Source organism: Caretta caretta, chromosome 2 (assembly GCF_965140235.1).
Source record: "Caretta caretta isolate rCarCar2 chromosome 2, rCarCar1.hap1, whole genome shotgun sequence".
Lineage (NCBI taxonomy): Eukaryota > Metazoa > Chordata > Testudines > Cheloniidae > Caretta > Caretta caretta.
Genome location: NC_134207.1, coordinates 270,435,488 through 270,457,966, shown reverse-complemented (window position 1 = coordinate 270,457,966; position 22,479 = coordinate 270,435,488). Strand labels below are relative to the sequence as shown.

At 63.7% G+C, this 22,479-nt stretch overlaps 1 protein-coding gene across 11 annotated transcripts in view; it reads left to right on the top strand.

The window, feature by feature from the left end:
- The window catches only part of KCNH2 (potassium voltage-gated channel subfamily H member 2), a 126,099-nt gene that overhangs the window by 88,636 nt on the left and 14,984 nt on the right, over window positions 1–22,479 (top strand). For 9 of the 11 annotated variants that reach the window (XM_075126108.1, XM_075126107.1, XM_075126110.1 and 6 more), the window contains 3 exons: window positions 17,673–18,122; window positions 20,215–20,602; window positions 21,375–21,574. In XM_075126108.1, coding sequence (XP_074982209.1) covers window positions 17,673–18,122; window positions 20,215–20,602; window positions 21,375–21,574 — 1,038 coding nt within the window. The remainder of the gene's footprint in view (window positions 1–17,672; window positions 18,123–20,214; window positions 20,603–21,374; window positions 21,575–22,479) is intronic. The other 2 variants (XM_075126109.1, XM_048841936.2) reach the window with 1 other exon arrangement.

Here is a 22,479-nt window from a genome sequence, read left to right as displayed (position 1 = left end):
CCGTCAATCCCCCTTCGTTTTACTGCTCCCCAGTCACTTACTGCACGAAGCGCTGTCCACGGGGTGCAGTACCACCAGTTGTCACGGAGTGTGGGGGAGTCCAGGCCCTGCACCCCTCTTCCTGGGATTCACTGAGACTCTCAGCCAGCCAGTAAAACAGAAGGTTTATTGGACAACAGGAACACAGTCCACAACAGAGCTTGTGGGTACAACCAGGACCCCTCAGTCAAGTCCTTCTGGGGGAGCAGGGAGCTTAGACCCCAGCCCTGGGGTTCCCTGTGTTCCTCCCCCCAGCCTCCAAACTGCCAACTCAACCCACCCAGCAGGTTCCCTCCTGCAGCCTGTCTTCACATTCCTGGGCAGAGGTGTTACCTCCCCCTCCCCCTCCTGGCTCAGGTGACAGGCTCTCAGGTCTCCCCTCCCCAGGGCACATTCCCAGGTCAACACTCCCCCCTCCCTGCTGCCGTCACATGGTCACAGGAGCCCAGTGCGTGCAGGGGAGGGGTCGGCGGTGTGGTGAGCGCCGTCTGCAGGTGCCCAGAGCCCAGTCTGTGCAGGGGAGGGGTTGGCGGTGCCCGGAGCCTGATCTGTGCAGGGGAGGGGGCTCTGCGGCAGACAGCCCTTGGGTCCAGTAGGCAGGGCCCGGACGAGAGCCGCTGGCTGGAGCTGAACCAGACCTGCCCTGGCCGGGAATAAGGAGCCAGTTTTCCCTGGGGATGGTCGGCCCCTTTGGAACGACTGACTGGAGGGGGGTGGTGTGTCTGTCACGCAGGGCCAGTGACTCCAGGCTGGGTGTGTGTGAGGGGTGGGGAGTGTTGACCTGGGGATGTGATGTGGGAGTTTTACTGGTCCCGGCTGCATTGGTGCTGGATGGTGGTGGGATATCAGGGTGTGTGACCTGAGCCTGTAACCTGGGCCCAGGAGGGGGCTGGGACCAGGTGATACCCTCTGGCCAAAACTGGACAAAGGCTGGAGGAGGAGCCAGGGCTGTGGCTGGGGGAGACGGCTGGAGGGGGTTTGCGTTTGGTGCTGGCTGGGGAAACGGAGGGAGGCCCAGAACCGAGGTCTGGGCTCCCTGCTCCCCAAAATGGACCCAGCTGAGGGGTCCTGTTCTCTGCACCTACAAGCTCTGTGTTAGACCATGTTTCTGTTGTCTAATAAACCACCTGTGTTCCTGGCTGGCTGAGAGTCAGGGAGAATCGCAGGCGGGGGGGCGGGGGGTGCAGGGCACTGGTCCCCCCACTCCGTGACAGCACGTCTCTGACAGCCCCGCTCTAGCTCAGCCACCTGGCCAGGCCGGACGCAGGACTCAGACTCACAGACTCAGACTTTAAGTCTAGTCCAACCTCCTGCGCAGCGCAGGCCACCGAATCCCACCCACCCGCTCCTGTAACAAACCCCTAACCTATGTCTGAGCCATTGACGTCCTCAACTCATGGTTCAAAGACGTCAAGGAGCAGGGAATCCTCCAGCGAGTGACCTGTGCCCCATGCTACAGAGGAAGGGGAAAAACCCCCAGGGCCTCTTCCAATCTGCCCTGGGGAAAATTCCTTCCTGACCCTAAATATGGCGATCAGCTAAACCCTGAGCATGTGGGGAACACTCACCAGCCAGACACCCAGGAAAGAATTCTCTGTAGTAACTCAGATCCCACTCATCTAGCATCCATCACAGGCCACTGGGCATAGGTCACTGCCCTGGGCTCTGTGGGAGACCGAGTGGGGTGGGAGGAACGGTCCGCCGGCCTGAAATCTGTTTGCTGACCTGGGAGGCAGGCCCCGTCTCTCCTCACACCCTTGATCGAGCCCTGCCCCCTCTGCCTAGCCGTGTCTCCCTGTGCTGGGCCCTGTTTCCATTGCGGGCCCTGTATCCTGCCGTGTGTGTTCTGGTGCAGAGACGGTGCAGCAGTGCAAAGCTTCGTGCCGGGATCACTCGGCCACCGGGCCCTGGCTGGCTCCGTGTTCCCCGGGGGCGCTGGGCAGCCCTTGCTTCTCGGGGGCAGGTTTGCCAGCTGGGGTCTCAGGGGGGAGAGCGTCTCTGATCCCCGAGTGCGCCAGGCCGGGGGGAGGATCTGTTCTAGGGCAGGGATGGGCCCGGGGTCTCCGGGATTTGGATTAGCAGGGGGCTCGCGGTGGCTGGAATCCCGGGGGAGGGGGAGAGGGTTTGTCTGTGGGGCGGCCAGAGCGGGGTTAATTCTCAGCTCAGAGGAGGGTCCTGTCCAGAGCTCGGAGTCTGGGATCCCATGGGTCGCGCGCTTGGCACAGAGGGGACCCTCCTCTGCCCAGACCTCCTGGGGAGGGGCCCAAGCGAGGAGCCAGCGGAGCTGGGTGGGGCTGGGCCAGGTCTGCTCTGGCCATTACAGAGATGCAGAGCCTGGGGCAGGGGGTTGAGAGCCCTGGGGAGCAGCCCTACCCACAAGGCCTTGCTACGGGGGGGTGTGGGGAACCCCTGCAGCTCTCCCTGGCTTGACTAGAGCTGCCAGCAGTCCAGTGGCTTTGTGCCTTCCCTGGCGGCTGCCCCAGAGAGCCACAGGCAGGCCAGGGACCGGGGACTAGGGCGCGGGGCGAGTCCCGGGGCCAGCCAGCACCTCCCAGCAGGGGAGCAGAGACGGGCACAGCGCCCTCAGCCTGCCCCCAGCCTGCTGCAGGAGTGAGCCCTGCCCTGGGCTCTCTGCCCCGTGCCGTTGGCTGCCGGGCCTGAGACACCCCTGGCCGTACAGAGCCAGGGCACCCCTTGAGCGCCTGCAGCAACTGGTCATTCACCTGTGCATTAGGGCGTGGCCAGGGGAGGGGTCTCTGGGCCATGGCCCCTCCCCATGTCTCTCGGGACTCTATTTATAGCCGCGGGGCCCCAGCTGCCAGCACAGCTAATCCCCATGCGGCGAGCGGGGAGGGACCTGAGCCAGGGGATGGATGGGAGCAACTGCTGGGGCGTCCCAGAGCCAGTGGGCAGCGCACGCCCCTCACCCTGGCAGCTGGCATGGCTCTTCTGGCCCCGGACGGCAGGTTGGCAAGACATGCAGCCGCACCACCCGCCCTACACAGCCCCCCAACCCGGGGGCACACTGTGCAGTGCCAGGCCATGAGCCACCTCGGGTCGAGCGCTGGCTGCTGCTGGGAGCAGGGGACTGCGGCCCAAACACAGACCGGTAAGATGGGTCCTGGCCAGCCAGGCAGGCTGGTCACCGCCCCGCGGCACATCCCGCCCACCCCCGCAGCCCTGATGGACCCCAGCCTGCCCCCACCCCCACTGCCAAGGGAGCTGGTCACCACTACGGCAGCATGGGGCATGTACCCAGGGGCAGGGGCAGGGTGTCGCGGAGTGTGGGGGAGTCCAGGCCCTGCACCCCTCTTCCTGGGATCCACTGAGACTCTCAGCCAGCCAGTAAAACAGAAGGTTTATTGGACAACAGGAACACAGTCCACAACAGAGCTTGTGGGTACAACCAGGACCCCTCAATCACGTCCTTCTGGGGGAGCAGGGAGCTTAGACCCCAGCCCTGGGGTTCCCTGTGTTCCTCCCCCCAGCCTCCCAAACTGCCAACTAAACCCCCCCAGCAGGTTCCCTGCTGCAGCCTCTGTTCACATTCCTGGGCAGAGGTGTTACCTCCCCCTCCCCCTCCTGGCTCAGGTGACAGGCTCTCAGGTCTCCCCTCCCCAGGGCACATTCCCAGGTCAACACTCCCCGCTCCCTGCTGCGTCACATCGTCACATCTCTCCCCCCTTCGAGACTGAACTGAGCGGGGTCACTGTGACCAGTGACCTGGGGAAGTTCGGGGCCCCCTCTCCGGGACAGCGCATCCGCTATCAGGTTGGCACTTCCCTTCACGTGGACCACGTCCATGTCGTAATCCTGCAGGAGCAGGCTCCATCTCAGGAGTTTGGCGTTGGCTCCTTTCATCTGGTGCAGCCAGATCAGGGGAGAGTGGTCGGTGTACACGGTGAAGTGCCGCCCGAAGAGATAGGGCTCTAGTTTCTTGAGGGCCCACACCATGGCCAGGCACTCCTTCTCGATGGCCGCGTAGTGTTGCTCCCGGGGTAGCAACTTCTTGCTCAGGTACACGATGGGGTGTCTCTCCCCCTTTTCATCCTCCTGCATTAACACCGCCCCCAGTCCCGTGTCGGAGGCGTCGGTGAACACCACAAAGGCCTTGTCAAAGTCTGGGTTCGCCAGAACTGGGCCACTGACCAGAGCCTCCTTCAGCGCCCGGAAAGCCTCCTGGCACTGCTCGGTCCAGACCACCTTGTCTGGCTTCCCCTTCTTGCATAGCTCAGTGATGGGGGTGGCTATGGCGCTAAAGTGGGGCACAAATCTTCGGTAGTATCCTGCCATCCCAATAAAGGCTTGGACCTGCTTTTTGGTGTGGGGAGCGGGCCAGTCTCTGATCACCTCCACCTTGGCTGGTTCCGGCTTTAGGCGGCCGCTCCCCACCCGATGGCCCAGGTAAGACACTTTCGCCATCCCCACCTTGCACTTCTCCGCTTTTACAGTCAGCCCAGCCCCCTGGAGTCGGTCCAGCACTTGTCTAACCTGGGACACGTGGTCCTCCCAGGTCTGGCTAAAGACACAGATCTCATCAATATACGCCACGGCAAAACTCTCCATCCCCCTCAGGAGCTGGTCCACCAGGCGCTGGAAGGTGGCCGGCGCTCCCTTGAGGCCGAAAGGCAGGGTCAGGAACTCATAGAGCCCCAGAGGGGTGATAAAGGCCGATTTCAGTCGGGCATCTGCATCCAGCGGCACTTGCCAGTAGCCCTTTGTAAGGTCCATGGTGGTGAGGTACCGAGCTCCTCCCAGCTTGTCTAGGAGCTTGTCCGGCCTGGGCATGGGGTAGGCATCAGATACAGTGATGGCACTGAGCTTCCGATAGTCCACACAGAACCGGACCGACCCGTCCTTTTTGGGGACCAGCACCACCGGCGAGGCCCAAGGGCTGGCAGATGGCTGGATCACCCCCAAAGCCAGCATGTCCCGGACCTCTCTTTCCAGGTCCTGAGCAGTTTTCCCTGTGACTCGGAAGGGGGAGCATCTTATCGGCGGGTGCGACCCTGTCTGCACCCGGTGGAGAGTCAGATTAGTGCGTCCAGGCTGGTTGGAAAACAGCTGTCGGTACGGATGCAGCACCTCCCTGACCTCAGCTTGCTGGGCAGGGGTTAGCTGATCCGAGAGGGGGATTGTTTCCAGGGGGGAACCAGCTCTGGTCCCAGGGAATAGATCTACTAAAGGGTCATCTCCCTGCTCTTCCCACTGTCCACACACGGCCAACACCACATTCCCCCTGGCATAATATGGCTTCATCATATTCACATGGTACACCCGGCGGTGGTGCGCCCGGTTCGACAGCTCCACCACATAGTTTACCTCATTGAGCTGCTTGACGACCTTGAAAGGGCCCTCCCAGGCAGCCTGTAGTTTGTTCTTTCTCACGGGGATGAGAACCATCACCGGATCCCCGGTGGCGTAGGCACGGGCCCTTGCCGTGCGGTCATACCAGACCTTCTGCTTCTTCTGGGCTCTGGCCAGATTCTCCCTGGCCAGGCCCATGAGTTCAGCAAGTCTCTCTCGGAAGATCAGGACATACTCCACCACTGACTCTCCATTGGGAGTGGCCTTCCCCTCCCACTCGTCTCTCATCAGGTCCAGGGGGCCCCTCACCCTCCTTCCATATAACAGTTCGAAAGGCGAAAATCCGGTAGACTCCTGGGGCACCTCCCTGTACGCGAACAGCAGGTGAGGTAAGTACTTGTCCCAATCCTGCGGGTGCTGGTTCATAAAGGTTTTCAGCATCATCTTTAGCGTCCCGTTAAACCTCTCCACCAGCCCGTTGGACTGGGGGTGATAAGCTGAGGCCCAGTCGTGCCGGACCCCACATTTCTCCCACAAGCACCGGAGCAGGGCCGACATGAAGTTGGACCCTTGGTCTGTCAAGACTTCCTTGGGGAACCCCACTCGGCTGAAAATGGTCAGGAGCGCATCGGCCACGGTGTCTGCTTCAATGGAAGCTAAGGGCACTGCCTCGGGGTAGCGGGTGGCAAAATCTACCACGACCAGAATGTATTTCTTCCCCGACCGGGTCGTCTTGCTGAAAGGCCCCACGATGTCCATGGCCACCTTCTGGAAAGGCTCCTCTATGATGGGCAAAGGTCTCAAAGCCGCTTTCCCCTTGTCCCGGGCCTTCCCCACCCTCTGACAGGGGTCACAGGATCGGCAATACTGCCGGACCGTGGTAAAGACCCCGGGCCAGTAAAAGTTCTGTAGCAACCTCTGCCGCGTGCACCGGATTCCCTGGTGCCCTGCGAGGGGGATGTCATGGGCCAAGTACAGGAGCTTGCGGCGATACTTCTGGGGGACCACCAGCTGCCTCCTGATCCCACAGGACTCTACTTCCCCTGAGGGAGCCCATTCTCGGTATAGGAACCCCTTCTCCCACAGGAACCTCTCCTGGCAGCCTCTCCTCATGGTCCGTCCCACACCGAGGTCGGCCAGGTCCCTGAGCTTCCGCAAGGAGGGATCTTTCCTCAACTCAGCCTGGAACTCAGCGGCTGGGGAAGGGATGGGGCCCAGTTCCCCCTCAGTGGCCAGGTCTGAGGCCTCCGCCTCTCTGAGCCATGCCCCTCGGCCCTCCCTTCCCACCAGGGTAGGGTCCTGCGCCTCCGGTGCAGTACCCTCCCCGAGGTCAGGGAGCAGTGGCCCTCGCCGGCTGTGGCTACGGGTCACAACCAGGGCGGTCTGGGGGTTGCTTGGCCAGTCCTCTAGGTCTCCCCCCATCAAAACTTCAGTGGGCAAATGGTGGTGTACCCCCACATCCTGGGGCCCTCCTTGGCCCCCCATTTCAGGTGTACCCTTGCCACGGGCACCTTGAATGGGGTCCCGCCCACCCCTGTCAGGGTCAGGTAGGTGTTGGGCACCACCCGATGTGGGGCCACCACCTCGGGCCGGGCCAGCGTCACCTCCGCGCCCGTATCCCAGTATCCATTGACCTTCCTCCCATCCACCTCCAGGGGAACAAGGCACTCTCTCCGGAGGGACAGCCCCGCGCCCACCCTGTAAACTGAGCACTCTGAGTCCAGAGCCTCCAGCCCTCTGGTGGAGCTGGCCTGGGGTACTCTTCCCTCCTGAGCAGGTGGTAAACTGGTAGGCCCCCTTTCCTGGGTCGTCTGCCCCTCGTCCAGCTGGGTCCCTACCCAGTTAACCCTGGGTAGGTTGGGTCTGCTCAGTTTGTCCCTGAGCCCAGGGCACTGGGACCGTACGTGGCCTCTCTGGCCACAGTGATAGCAGCTCAGGTCACGTTGGTCCCCTCGAGCGGGTCGGAGGGGCCCGACGCCAGGCGTTCCCCTTGGGAGGGGGTTCTCCCTATTTCCCCGCTGGGAGGCCCCCTGGTGACTCTCTCTCTGCATCGGTGGGGGCCTGTTCTTTTGGGGCTCCTCCCTGCTACCCCCTGACCGACTGTTCACAAACTCGTCGGCCAGCTGCCCTGCGTGCTGGGGGTTCTCGAGCTTTTTGTCCACCAACCACAGCCTCAGGTCGGAAGGGCACTGTTCATACAGCTGCTCCAGTACGATTAGGTCAAGCAGGTCCTCTTTAGCTTGGGCCCCAGCTGTCCACTTGCGGGCATACCCTGCATCCGGTTGACCAGTTGTAGGTAGGTGACCTCAGGCGTTTTACGCTGACTCCGGAACCTTCTCCGGTACATCTCGGGGGTCAGCCCAAACTCACGGAGCAGGCCCTGTTTGAACAGTTCATAGTCCCCTGCCTCCGGCCCTGTCATCCGGCTGTACACCTCCACGGCTTTGGGGTCCAGTAAGGGGGTGAGGAACTGGAGCCTGTCTGCAGGGTCAACCCTGTGCAGCTCACAGGCATTCTCAAAGGCCGTCAGGAAGCTATCTATGTCCTCCCCCTCCTTCCGCTGGGCCAGGAAGCACTTATCAAAGCTCCTTGCAGTCTTGGGTCCCCCCTCACTCACCACAGCCGGGGCCCCACTGCTCTTCAGCCTGGCCAGCTCCAGTTCGTGCTGTCTTTGTTTCTCCTTCTCCTGACGTTCCCTCTCCTTCTCCTGACGCTCCCTCTCCTTCTCCTCCTGCTCATGTTGACGTTGTTTCTCCTTCTCCTCCTGCTCATGTTGACGTTGTTTCTCCTCATGTTGACGTTGTTTTTCATGATCCTCCAGCTCCCTCATTTTCATCTCCCTCTCCCATTCCAGCCGCCTCCGCTCCAGGGATGGGGAGCTCCGCCGGGAGGATCCCCTGCTGGGTGCTGGGGTCAGGGTGCCCTCGGTATTCGCTGGGCTTCCCCCAACCTCTCCCCCAGGCATAGGTAGGAAGGGTCTCGGGATGTCCTCGGCAGCAGTCTGACCCCTCCCAGCCCGGTCAGGCCCCAGGGCCCACGCTGCATCTGCCGGGCGGCTCCCCTCAGGGACAGAGATCGGGTCATCCAAGCGATCCCTCTCCTCCAACTGGGCAATCAGTTGTTCCTTGGTGGACCTCCCGATGCGCAGCCCCCTCTGCCTGCACAGCTCCACCAGGTCACTCTTGAGGCGTTTAGCGTACATCTCCCTGCTGGCCACTCGCAGGCCGGGCAGCTTTCCACGGTTTCCAGGAAAAGCCCTTAGTGTGCCAGTCCTTCTTGAGGTCACCACCTCTTTGCCAGGGTCGAGCTGCAGACTCCTCCGCCCCTGGGACCGCTCGCTGCAATCCCCCGGGGGACCCTGTTACTGCAAAAGTCTTTCTCTCTGGTCACACACTCCCAGGGGTTAACCGCCCCCTGAAACCGTCTCTCTCTGAATTTTCAGCACGCCTGGTCCCCGTCAATTCCCCTTCGTTTTACTGTTCCCCAGTCACTTACTGCAGGAAGCGCCGTTCACGGGGTGCAGTAGATCCCACCGCTACCAGCAGTTGTCGCGGAGTGTGGGGGAGTCCAGGCCCTGCACCCCTCTTCCTGGGATCCACTGAGACTCTCAGCCAGCCAGTAAAACAGAAGGTTTATTGGACAACAGGAACACAGCCCCCAACAGAGCTTGTGGGTACAACCAGGACCCCTCAATCACGTCCTTCTGGGGGAGCAGGGAGCTTAGACCCCAGCCCTGGGGTTCCCTGTGTTCCTCCCCCCAGCCTCCAAACTGCCAACTACAACCCACCCCGCAGGCTCCCTGCTGCAGCCTCTGTTCACATTCCTGGGCAGAGGTGTTACCTCCCCCTCCCCCTCCTGGCTCAGGTGACAGGCTCTCAGGTCTCCCCTCCCCAGGGCACATTCCCAGGTCAACACTCCCCCCTCCCTGCTGAGTCACCCGGGGGAGGGGTGCGGTGTTGATGCTGCAGGGTGGGCGAGTGCCCGGGGGAGGGGTGCAGTGTTGATGCTGCGGGGTGGGCGGGTGCCCGGGGGAGGGGGGCGGTGTTGATGCTGCGGGGTGGGCGGGTGCCCAGGGGAGGGGTGCAGTGTTGATGCTGCGGGTGGGCAAAGGCCCGGGGGAGGGGTGCGGTGTTGATGCTGCGGGGTGGGCGAGTGCCCGGGGGAGGGGTGCGATGTTGATGCTGCGGGGTGGGCGAGTGCCCGGGGGAGGGGTGCGGTGTTGATGGTGCGGGGTGGGCGAGTGCCCGGGGGAGGGGTGCAGTGTTGATGCTGCGGGGTGGGCGGGTGCCCGGGGGAGGGGGGCGGTGTTGATGCTGCGGGGTGGGCGGGTGCCCAGGGGAGGGGTGCAGTGTTGATGCTGCGGGTGGGCAAAGGCCCGGGGGAGGGGTGCGGTGTTGATGCTGCGGGGTGGGCGAGTGCCCGGGGGAGGGGTGCAGTGTTGATGCTGCGGGGTGGGCGGGTGCCCGGGGGAGGGGGGCGGTGTTGATGCTGCGGAGTGGGCGGGTGCCCGGGGGAGGGGTGCGGTGTTGATGCTGCGGGGTGGGCGAGTGCCCGGGGGAGGGGTGCGGTGTTGATGCTGCGGGGTGGGCGAGTGCCCGGGGGAGGGGTGCGGTGTTGATGCTGCGGGGTGGGCGGGTGCCCGGGGGAGGGGTGCGGTGTTGATGGTGCGGGGTGGGCGAGTGCCCGGGGGAGGGGTGCGGTGTTGATGCTGCGGGGTGGGCGAGTGCCCGGGGGAGGGGGGCGGTGTTGATGGTGCGGGGTGGGCGAGTGCCCGGGGGAGGGGGGCGGTGTTGATGCTGCGGGGTGGGCGGGTGCCCAGGGGAGGGGTGCAGTGTTGATGCTGCGGGTGGGCAAAGGCCCAGGGGAGGGGTGCAGTGTTGATGCTGCGGGGTGGGCGGGTGCCCGGGGGAGGGGTGCGGTGTTGATGCTGCGGGGTGGGCGGGTGCCCGGGGGAGGGGTGCGGTGTTGATGCTGCGGGGTGGGCGGGTGCCCGGGGGAGGGGTGCGGTGTTGATGCTGCGGGGTGGGCGAGTGCCCGGGGGAGGGGTGCGGTGTTGATGCTGCGGGGTGGGCGAGTGCCCAGGGGAGGGGTGCGGTGTTGATGCTGCGGGGTGGGCAAAGGCCCGGGGGAGGGGTGCGGTGTTGATGCTGCGGGGTGGGCGGGTGCCCGGGGGAGGGGTGCGGTGTTGATGCTGCGGGGTGGGCGAGTGCCCGGGGGAGGGGTGCGGTGTTGATGCTGCGGGGTGGGCGGGTGCCCAGGGGAGGGTGCGGTGTTGATGCTGCGGGGTGGGCGGGTGCCCAGGGGAGGGTGCGGTGTTGATGCTGCGGGGTGGGCGAGTGCCCGGGGGAGGGGTGCGGTGTTGATGCTGCGGGGTGGGCGGGTGCCCGGGGGAGGGGTGCGGTGTTGATGCTGCGGGGTGGGCGGGTGCCCAGGGGAGGGTGCGGTGTTGATGCTGCGGGGTGGGCGAGTGCCCGGGGGAGGGGTGCGGTGTTGATGCTGCGGGTGGGCAAAGGCCCGGGGGAGGGGTGCGGTGTTGATGCTGCGGGGTGGGCGAGTGCCCGGGGGAGGGGTGCGGTGTTGATGCTGCGGGGTGGGCGAGTGCCCGGGGGAGGGGTGCGGTGTTGATGCTGCGGGGTGGGCGAGTGCCCGGGGGAGGGGGGCGGTGTTGATGCTGCGGGGTGGGCGGGTGCCCGGGGGAGGGGTGCGGTGTTGATGCTGCGGGGTGGGCGGGTGCCCGGGGGAGGGGTGCGGTGTTGATGGTGCGGGGTGGGCGAGTGCCCGGGGGAGGGGGGCGGTGTTGATGCTGCGGGGTGGGCGGGTGCCCGGGGGAGGGGTGCGGTGTTGATGCTGCGGGGTGGGCAAAGGCCCGGGGGAGGGGTGCGGTGTTGATGCTGCGGAGTGGGCGGGTGCCCGGGGGAGGGGTGCGGTGTTGATGGTGCGGGGTGGGCGAGTGCCCGGGGGAGGGGGGCGGTGTTGATGGTGCGGGGTGGGCGAGTGCCCGGGGGAGGGGGGCGGTGTTGATGGTGCGGGGTGGGCGAGTGCCCGGGGGAGGGGGGCGGTGTTGATGGTGCGGGGTGGGCGGGTGCCCGGGGGAGGGGTGCGGTGTTGATGCTGCAGGGTGGGCGAGTGCCCGGGGGAGGGGTGCGGTGTTGATGCTGCGGGGTGGGCGAGTGCCCGGGGGAGGGGTGCGGTGTTGATGCTGCGGGGTGGGCAAAGGCCCGGGGGAGGGGTGCGGTGTTGATGCTGCGGGGTGGGCGGGTGCCCAGGGGAGGGGGGCGGTGTTGATGCTGCGGGGTGGGCGGGTGCCCGGGGGAGGGGTGCGGTGTTGATGCTGCGGGGTGGGCGGGTGCCCAGGGGAGGGTGCGGTGTTGATGCTGCGGGGTGGGCGAGTGCCCGGGGGAGGGGTGCGGTGTTGATGCTGCGGGGTGGGCGAGTGCCCGGGGGAGGGGTGCGGTGTTGATGCTGCGGGGTGGGCGAGTGCCCGGGGGAGGGGTGCGGTGTTGATGCTGCGGGGTGGGCGGGTGCCCGGGGGAGGGGTGCGGTGTTGATGCTGCGGGGTGGGCGGGTGCCCGGGGGAGGGGGGCGGTGTTGATGGTGCGGGGTGGGCGAGTGCCCGGGGGAGGGGGGCGGTGTTGATGGTGCGGGGTGGGCGGGTGCCCGGGGGAGGGGTGCGGTGTTGATGCTGCGGGGTGGGCAAAGGCCCGGGGGAGGGGTGCGGTGTTGATGCTGCGGGGTGGGCGAGTGCCCGGGGGAGGGGGGCGGTGTTGATGCTGCAGGGTGGGCGAGTGCCCGGGGGAGGGGTGCGGTGTTGATGCTGCGGGGTGGGCGAGTGCCCGGGGGAGGGGTGCGGTGTTGATGCTGCGGGGTGGGCAAAGGCCCGGGGGAGGGGTGCGGTGTTGATGCTGCGGGGTGGGCGGGTGCCCGGGGGAGGGGGGCGGTGTTGATGCTGCGGGGTGGGCGGGTGCCCGGGGGAGGGGTGCGGTGTTGATGCTGCGGGGTGGGCGGGTGCCCAGGGGAGGGTGCGGTGTTGATGCTGCGGGGTGGGCGAGTGCCCGGGGGAGGGGTGCGGTGTTGATGCTGCGGGGTGGGCGAGTGCCCGGGGGAGGGGTGCGGTGTTGATGCTGCGGGGTGGGCAAAGGCCCGGGGGAGGGGTGCGGTGTTGATGCTGCGGGGTGGGCGGGTGCCCGGGGGAGGGGGGCGGTGTTGATGCTGCGGGGTGGGCGGGTGCCCGGGGGAGGGGTGCGGTGTTGATGCTGCGGGGTGGGCGGGTGCCCAGGGGAGGGTGCGGTGTTGATGCTGCGGGGTGGGCGAGTGCCCGGGGGAGGGGTGCGGTGTTGATGCTGCGGGGTGGGCGAGTGCCCGGGGGAGGGGTGCGGTGTTGATGCTGCGGGGTGGGCGGGTGCCCGGGGGAGGGTTGCGGTGTTGATGCTGCGGGGTGGGCGGGTGCCCGGGGGAGGGGTGCAGTGTTGATGCTGCGGGGTGGGCGGGTGCCCGGGGGAGGGGTGCGGTGTTGATGGTGCGGGGTGGGCGAGTGCCCGGGGGAGGGGTGCGGTGTTGATGCTGCGGGTGGGCAAAGGCCCGGGGGAGGGGTGCGGTGTTGATGCTGCGGGTGGGCAAAGGCCCGGGGGAGGGGTGCAGCACTGTAGCTGGGGGACCCCGGTGCCGCCGTTCATGCAGGGAGGGGTCTGACCGTCGGCATCTCAGGAGCCAATCCGCTGGTGTTGAGGAGCCAGGGTGTGATGTTTATGGAAATTCGATAACGAGCCAATTTGCAGATGGACCCTCATTGCGTGTAGCCCTCGTGTCTGGCGTCAGGCCGTGTCCCCAGCGCTGGGAGGCCTGGCCTGTGGCAGCCCCATCTCTGTGCAGGGCAGCCCCCCTGGCCAGCACACACGCTTGTCGGGGGGCCCGTGGGGTGACCTGGCTGGCTGGTGCCCTCTGCCGGGTGCCCCCCTTGCGCAGCACAGGGACGCTGGCTCGTGGGCAGAGTCCCCCAGTGCTGCCCTGAGGCCAGGAACATGGGGGCGGGGGGCTGCTGTGTGGAATGGAGTTCTGCCCATTGGGGCCCCCCAGTGGGGGACCCCCTGCCCCAGGGACAATCCTCCACCCTGCCTCCTGCAAAGTCTGCCCCACCCTGCCCCGCCCCATCCATCCTTAAAGAGACAGCGCCCAGTAACCAACACGACACCCCAATGCATCCGCCCGACCAGCACCAGCGCTCTCCAGCCATTGTACCTGGGGCAGGGATTTCCCTACCCCCCTGAATTTCCACAACCCCCTTCCCCCGCCCCCTTCCGTGCAGTGCTGCCAATTTAGTCGTTGGTTGGAGATTTGACTTGAAATTGAAACATCAATACACACTGTAAAAGTAGATACGGTGTGTGAGAAAGGACAGTGGGTTTGAAACATTTGGACAAAGCCTGCCCCCTCCCACAGCTGTTGTTTTTGCCGACAATGTCGGCGCATTGGTGTCTGGGATGTTGGCCAACCTTATCATTTAAATGTATGATTTGTAGGCCAGGTTTGACTGAGCTCTGCCCTGGCAGCTCGTGATGAGCTGGGGTGGGGGGAGGCTTCAGGACCAGACTGTATTGACATGAAGTATCCAGCAGACAGAGCTGCATCGCCCAAGGGATCGGTTTTGCCTGGTGTTGGGTTACAAATCACTGAAGTATTAAATGTGGGGGTCATGAAATGTTGTTCTTCTCATTGTAGGAGTAGAGGGCAGCAGAACTGGGCTTAGCCTGACTGAATGAGGGGGTCTCCCTCTGTGCTTAATTTGTGCCAGGGCTGAGCCCTGGCACCTCCAGGCTCAGCCGTTCAGAGCCCGGGGACCTCTGGGCTTGTCACATCAGTTGTGAAAGTAACAAACTTGCGTGAGCCCCGGCACCTCTTTCCTTACAAACTAAGCCCCAGTCACCCTCAGCCGAACGGCACTCCCCAAGCAGGGGGTTGGATGCCAGATCCCAGTGGAGAGACAGAGGGGTTTTGCTTGGTGGGGTGGGCCCTGCCTAAGAGTCACAGGCACTATCTGACCTGCCCCCTCTCCTGTTTAGAGGGAGAGCTGGTTAGGCTCCACAGAGAGTCTTTTGTTCTGTTAAGTGACCCCTGCTGCGGGACAGTGTTTCTGTGGAGTACACGGCCCAGCCTGCACTAGCAGCGAGATTCCCCCCGAGAGCCGGTGGACTCGCAGCGGTCACGTGGCAGGTGGCAGCAGAAGGTGACGGGGTAGGGCCATTGGGGACAGAGCGGTAGAGTGAACGGTGGCACAACGAACAACAGCGGCCAGGGCATTGGACTATGTTCTAGTGACTTCACTCCAGATTTGTGACTGGGAAACTTATATAAATACGTTTCCTAGTAGGCCAAGATTTTAAAATGCAGTATTTGCCCAGGACGTTATTCACATCTTCGCTATCTCAAGAGGTCATTATCTTGGGGAGTTTCTGTACTCAACTTTTTAGTTCTTATTTTTATGTAAGAACGGCCATATTGAGTCAGACCAAGGGTCCATCTATCCCAGTCTCCCATAGGTTTCAGAGTAGCAGCCGTGTTAGTCTGTATTCCAAAAGGAAAAGGAGGACTTGTGGCACTTTAGAGACTAACCAATTTATTTGAGCGTAAACTTTCATGAGCTACAGCTCACTTCATCGGATGCGTAAAGTGGAAAATACAGTGAGGATGTTTTTATACACACAGACCATGAAAAAATGGGTGTTTATCACTTCAAAAGGTTTTCTCTCCCCCCACCCCACTCTCCTGCTGGTAATAGCTTATCTAAAGTGATCACTCTCCTTACAATGTGTATGATAATCAAGGTGGGCCATTTCCAGCACAAATCCAGGGTTTAACAAGAACAAGGGGAAATAGGTGACCTTGCATAATGACTCAACCACTCTCAGTCTCCCAGTTTCCCAGTATCACCACCAGTGTCACTTGTTATGGGGACGAATGGTTATGAAAACCAATACCCCAGTAAAAGAAAAAAGATTCCCTCGATCGCAAAGGACCAAGCCCCAGACCCCAGTCAATACACAAGTCAGATCTTACCCACAAATCACACTGTTGTCAATCCTTTAGAATCTAAAATCTAAAGGTTTATTCATAAAAGGAAAAAGATAGAGATGAGAGCTAGAATGGGTTCAATCGAATCAATGACATACAGTCATGGCAAAGTTCTTGGTTCAGGCTTGTAGCAGTGATGGAATAAACGGCAAGTTCAAATCAAGTCTCTGGAGAACATCCCCAGCTGGGATGGGTCTTTCAGTCCTTTGTGTAGAGCTTCCCTTTGTAGCCAAATCCCTCCAGAGGTAGGAAGCAGGATTGAAGACCAGATGGAGGAGCTGCAGCAGCTGTTTATAGTCTCTTGCCATGTGGTCTCTGCTTCCTTTGTCCCAAGGACAAGCTGCCCATCCCTTGGCCTGGAAACACCTCAGAGTTCTGTCCCTAGGCAGGGCCCTGCACACCTGGCTGAGTCCCCAGGCGTGTCTGCCTTCTCTCAGTGGGTCATTTGTGTAGCTGATGGTCCTTAATGGGCCATCCAGCAGGCTGGGCAGAGCTGACACCAACCTGTCTGGGGTGGCACCCAGAAGCACAGCACACGTTTGAACTACAGGCAGGATAGAGCCAATATTCATAACTTTAACTATAAAAATGATACCCACACACAGACAGCATCATCCTAACCAGCCCACCATCACCTTGTCTGAGACACCTCATTTGACCCCCTTTATATAAGATTTGGTGCCATGACAGGACCTTGGTTGCAACAATGATCTATATGGTCCCAAAAAGGAAAGGAGGACTTGTGGCACCTTAGAGACTAACCAATTTATTTGAGCATGAGCTTTCGTGAGCTACAGCTCACGGTCCCAGTTCATGTCAATAACGTCACAGCTCGGCAGTGCAGCTGCTTCCGACTGAATGCTTCTGGCGCACTGGCAGCCCCCCGTGCTCCTGCACAGGGGCCCAGTGTGTGTGGCCAGCACCCCCACACCCCAGACACAGCTGATGTGCTGCCCTGGTGCCCGAGAGGTGCAGGGCCAGCTGTCTGTGGGTCCTCAGCACTGGCCCTACTCCCACTCTGCACTGGGGACAGCTCTTAGATGGGGGGTAGCAAAGGACAGTCCCGGGATGCAGACACCAGGCCTGGGGGCACCAGCCCCTCTCAATCAGTTCTGGCCTCAGTAAGACGCACTGGGCCAAAGGGAGTGAGGGGCTCAGCAGGGGGCGCCATACTGCAGGGAACAGGGTGGGGAGATCAGCTCAGCAGCGGGTACCATGCTCGGGGAGTGAGCGGGGGGCTCAGCGGGGGGGGGGCGCCGTGCTCGGGGAGTGAATGGGGGGCTCAGCGGGGAGGGACTGTGCTCAGGGAGCGGGCGGGGGCCAAGCGGGTGGCGTGGTGTTCGGGGAGCGGGCGGGGTCTCGGGCAGGCGGGATCATTGCATGCTGGGCGCTGGGCTCAAGGAGCGGGCAGGGGCCAGGCGGGTGGCGCGGTGTTCGGGGAGCGGGCGGGGTCTCGGGCAGGCGGGAGCGTTGCATGCTGGGCGCTGGGCTCAAGGAGCGGGCAGGGGCCAGGCGGGTGGCGCGGTGTTCGGGGAGCGGGCGGGGTCTCGGGCAGGCGGGAGCATTGCATGCTGGGCGCTGGGCTCAAGGAGCGGGCGGGGTCTCGGGCAGGCGGGAGCGTTGCATGCTGGGCGCCGGGCTCAAGGAGCGGGCGGGGTCTCGGGCGGGCGGGAGCGTTGCATGCTGGGCGCCGGGCTCAAGGAGCGGGCGGGGTCTCGGGCGGGCGGGAGCATTGCATGCTGGGCGCTGGGCTCAAGGAGCGGGCGGGGGCCAAGCGGGTGGCGTGGTGTTCGGGGAGCGGGCGGGGTCCCGGGCGGGCGGGAGCATTGCATGCTGGGCGCTGGGCTCAAGGAGCGGGCGGGGGCCAAGCGGGTGGCGTGGTGTTCGGGGAGCGGGCGGTGTCCCGGGCGGGCGGGAGCGGTGCATGCTGGGCGCCGGGCTCAAGGAGCGGGCGGGATCCTGGGCGGGCGGGAGCGGTGCATGCTGGGCGCCGGGCTCAAGGAGCGGGCGGGGTCCCGGGCGGGCGGGAGCGTTGCATGCTGGGCGCTAGGCTGAAGGAGCGGGCGGGGGCCAGGCGGGTGGCGCGGTGTTCGGGGAGCGGGCGGGGTCTCGGGCGGGCGGGAGCGGTGCATGCTGGGCGCCGGGCTCAAGGAGCGGGCGGGGTCCCGGGCGGGCGGGAGCGGTGCATGCTGGGCGCCGGGCTGTGGCCATGCCGCGCGATGCCATGGCCCTGCCTAGCAGGCTCGTCGCCTGGCTCCCAGCCCCGTGTGTCCCCGCAGGTCCTGTCCCTCGGGGCCGACGTGCTCCCGGAGTACAAGCTGCAGGCGCCGCGCATCCACAAATGGACCATCCTGCACTACAGCCCCTTCAAGGCGGTGTGGGACTGGCTCATCCTGCTGCTGGTCATCTACACGGCCGTCTTCACGCCCTACTCGGCCGCCTTCCTGCTCAACGAGAAGGAGGAGCCCACGCGGCATGAGTGCGGCTACTCCTGCAGCCCGCTCACCGTGGTGGACCTGCTGGTGGACATCATGTTCCTCATCGACATCCTCATCAACTTCCGCACCACCTACGTCAACTCCAACGAGGAGGTGGTGAGCCACCCGGCCCGCATCGCCATCCACTACTTCAAGGGCTGGTTCCTCATCGACATGGTGGCCGCCATCCCCTTCGACCTGCTCATCTTCGGCTCCGGCTCCGGCTCTGAGGAGGTAACGACCGCGCTGGCCCTGGGGCGATTCCAGCCCTGCCATGGGCGCGGGGGGCTGGCCCCACCCCTGTGTAACCCAGGCCCCCTCCAGCCCCGCCCCCGTCCGACCCAGGTTCTTTCCAGCCCCACTCCCATCTGGGGGTCTCGGGCAGGCGGGAGCGTTGCATGCTGGGCGCTGGGCTCAAGGAGCGGGCGGGGTCTCGGGCGGGCGGGAGCGTTGCATGCTGGGCGCTGAGCCACCCACCTTCCAGCCCAGGCCTGTCCCACCCAGCCACCTTCCAGCCCTGCCCCGTCACAGACCTACAGGGCTGAGGCTTTGGAACGGTCTCTGGGAGGCCCCTTCACTGGGCCAGCCCCCCTGGGGGTCCCACTCTGCCTCCAGGGTGAGCCACGCGGCCTCACTGCCCCCTAGACTGGCCCTCAGAGCCTGCAGCTCCCCCCATGCTCCCACAAGCTCCAGGCAGTGAGTCCCCCAGAGACAGCCCCTGAGGGAGACTCAGCCGCTGTGCAGGGATCAGGGCCCCTCACCCAGCCCCTGGAGGGACCCTCCCAGTGTGGGGACAGCCGGGTTCAGTTGTTAGCTGGGGCCCGGCCTAGGGGGCCCTTAGGGCAGCCTGGGGCAATGAAGGGTGAAGCAGAGTCCGTCCTGGCCAGCCTCGAGCCCAGCCCGGCTGTGGGGAACCCTCGGGTCTGGCTCTGTCTGTCTGGGCGGCCTCCTTGGTCAGTTCCCAGATGGGCCCCAACTGCTCCCCACAGCCAACGCTTACCCCCACCTCACCCCTCCCCCGTCCTGTGATCCCGAGCTGGGGGGTGTGGCTCAGCCCCCTGTAATGGGCCGGGGGGGGGGGGGTCCAGATCTCTCTGGGACGTGGGTTGCTGGGTGTCCCCGTCCAGGTGATTGGATTTGCCGTTGTCCTCTCATGCTGCACTGCTATGGGGTTAGGGCCCCGACAGCTAGAGACTCCTGGCCTGCCCTGAGAGCAGACAGGCCTTCCCCCTCCCCAGGTAACAGTGCCGCACCTGGGGAAACTGAGGCACACGCAGCCTTCATAAAGATATTGCAGAAACTTCCCACTTTGTCACGGGCTCGTGTGAACGAGATCATCGAATCACAGAGTTGTAGGGCAGGGAGGGACCTCGAGAGGTCGCCTAGTCCAGTCCCCTGCACTCGGGGCAAGACTAAGTATTCTCTAGACCAGAGGCTCTCAGACAGAGTTGGGACCCCCCCGGGGTGGCCAACCTGAGCCTGAGAAAGAGCCAGAATTTACCAATGTTCATTGCCAAAGAACCACGGTAATATGCCAGCAGCCCCCCATCCGCTCCCCGCCCCCACTCCCAGCACCTCCCGGCCACCAGCAGCCCCGCTGGCAGCGCCTCCCCCTCCCTCCCCGCACCTCCCGATCAGCTGTCCCCTGGCCATCCGCAGGGTGCAGGAGGCTCTGGGGGGAGGAGCGAGGGCACGGCAGGCTCAGGGAAGGGGGCGGGAAGGGGGCAGGGCCTGTGGCAGAGCCAGGGGTGGAGCAGTGAGCACACGCGCACACACACACACACACACACACACACACACACACCCCTCCCCCTGGCACATTGGAAAGTTGGCAACTGTAGCTCCAGCCCCGGAGTCGATGCGAAGTTGGCCCCCCCTGCCTCAGGGGCTCGCGAGGCTATTACCTGGGGGGTCGCGAGCTGTCAGCCCCCAAGCCCCGCTTCACCTCCAGCATTTATAATGGAGTTAAATATTAAAAACATGGTTTTCATGTCTCCGGGGGGTCGCACTCGGAGGCTGGCTGTGTGAAAGGGGTCACCAGGGCAAACGTTCGAGAACCGCTGCTCTGGACCATACCTGGCAGGTGTTTTAATGAGCCTCAATCCGAGGAACCACAAGGCCAGCTGGGGCCAGGATGGGGGTCGCGCTCCCCAGACGGGGCGGGATCCTGGGGAGCAGCGGCTCGGGAAGGACCCGGGGGTCGCGGGGAAAGCAGCCGAACATGGGCATCTCTAAGAGCCCCGCTCTGGCTCAGCCGGCCTGGGTGGGCAGAACGGACCCATGGCTTTGACCCCCTCTGCTCTCGGCTCTGCCCCTTTGCCCTCAGACCACGACGCTGATCGGGCTGCTGAAGACGGCCCGGCTGCTCCGCCTGGTGCGCGTGGCCCGTAAGCTGGACCGCTACTCGGAGTACGGGGCGGCCGTGCTCTTCCTGCTCATGTGCACCTTCGCCCTCATCGCCCACTGGCTGGCCTGCATCTGGTACGCCATCGGCAACATGGAGCGGCAGAGCATCGGCTGGCTGCACTCGCTGGGCGACCAGATCCGCAAGCCCCTGAACGAGAGCGCCCCGCTGCAGGGGCCCAGCATCAAGGACAAGTACGTCACGGCGCTCTACTTCACCTTCAGCAGCCTGACCAGCGTGGGCTTCGGCAACGTCTCCCCCAACACCAACTCCGAGAAGATCTTCTCCATCTGCGTCATGCTCATCGGCTGTGAGTGCGAACGGGGCGGGGCCTGCCCCTGCCTGCCTGCGCCCGCCCGCCCCTTGCCTGCGCCTGCCCACCCCTGCTGCACCCTGCCTGCCCACCCCCTGCCTGCGCCCGCCCGCCAGCCCCTTGCCTGCGCCCGCCCGCCCACCCCTGCTGCACCCTGCCTGCCCGCCCCCTGCCTGCCCACCCCTTGCCTGCGCCCGCCTGCCCGCCCACCCCTGCTGCACCCTGCCTGCGCCCTTCCCACACCTGACCCCTACCCGCCCCCTGTCTTCCAGGCCCTTGCCTGTGCCTGCCATCCCCTGCCTGTGCCCACCTCCTGCCTGCATCTCCCCCACACCTGTCCCCTACCCGCCCCCTGCTTGCAACTGCCCCACACCTGACCCCTACCCGCTCCCCCTGACCCCACCTGACATGTGCCTGCCTCACACCTGCCCCCTGCCTGACCCACACCCACCTCCTGCCTGCCCCCTGCCCACCCCACGCCTCTCCTCTGGCTGCCACTTCCCACCCCCTGCCTCACCCATGCCCACCCCCTGCCTGTCCCACACCTGCGCCCACCCTGCACCTGTCCCCTCCCTGCCCCCGCCTCTCACCTGTCCCCTGCCTGCCCCGCACCTGTCCCAGACCACCTGCCCCAGGGGCGCCTGCTGGGAGGTGTGGCGGGGAAGGGGGCTGCGTATTTGTGTGTGCGTGTGTGTGCATGAGTGTGTAAGTGTGTGCTCCTGTGCGTGTGTGTGCGTCCGCATGCTCACTGCTGCCTCTCTGCCTCCAGCCCTGATGTACGCCAGCATCTTTGGCAACGTCTCGGCCATCATCCAGCGCCTCTACTCGGGCACCGCGCGTTACCACACCCAGATGCTACGCGTCCGCGAGTTCATCCGCTTCCACCAGATCCCCAACCCGCTGCGCCAGCGGCTGGAGGAGTATTTCCAGCACGCCTGGTCCTACACCAACGGCATCGACATGAACGCGGTGAGCGCGCAGCACCGCCCCCGCACTCAGCACGGCCGGCTCCCCGACGCCCCCCGCGGTGTGACGATGCCCGTGGGAGCCCGCTGAGGTCACTCAACCAGGGTGATCTGCAAACAGACCGGGGCAGGCAAACCCCGACGCTGGTGGATATTCCAATACTTAGATTTACCCAGCCAGCCCAAAACAGCTTCTACAGCACCTCCCTGGTTACTCAGAAGTCCAAACAGCACAGTTCCCTTAAAGTATCCAGCCTCAGGCCTCCATCCAGACACACCTGTCAAACATAGGATGATAAACTCTGAAAATCCTATTTCATCATATAAAAGAAAAGGTTCTCCTGACCCCAAAGGACCAAGCCCCAGACCCAGGTCAAATGATAACTCAGATCTTACCCCACATACACGCTTACAGTCAATTCTTATTAACTAAACTAAAATGTATTAAAAAATAAGAGAGAGTGTGTTGGTTAAAAGATCAATATACAGACAGACTTGAGTTCAATTCTTGAGGTCAGATACGTAGCAGAGATGAGTTTGTAGTGGCCAAAAGTCCTTTTAGAAATAGTCCAGAGGTTATAGTCCAATGTCCATAGTCAGGGTGACTCCAGTCAGCGACTGGGGATCTCAATCCTTATGGCTCAAAGTTTCCTCCTCTTGAAACCCAAAGCAGATCTGAGATGAAGAAGGATCGTGTCCCAAGGTCTTTATACATTTCCAGCAGCCTTTTGGCCTGAGTAAACAATCAGCTTCACTTTCCTTCTCCCAAACATCCTGGCAATGAGCACAGGGTAATTTATCCATTAAGCAGTTCAGATACTGGTTACCGCAACCTTCAGAGAGACATACAGACAATAATACAATTTCACTCCAGTGTCTTCCTAAATGTTAATACTCCTTTTTTGATCT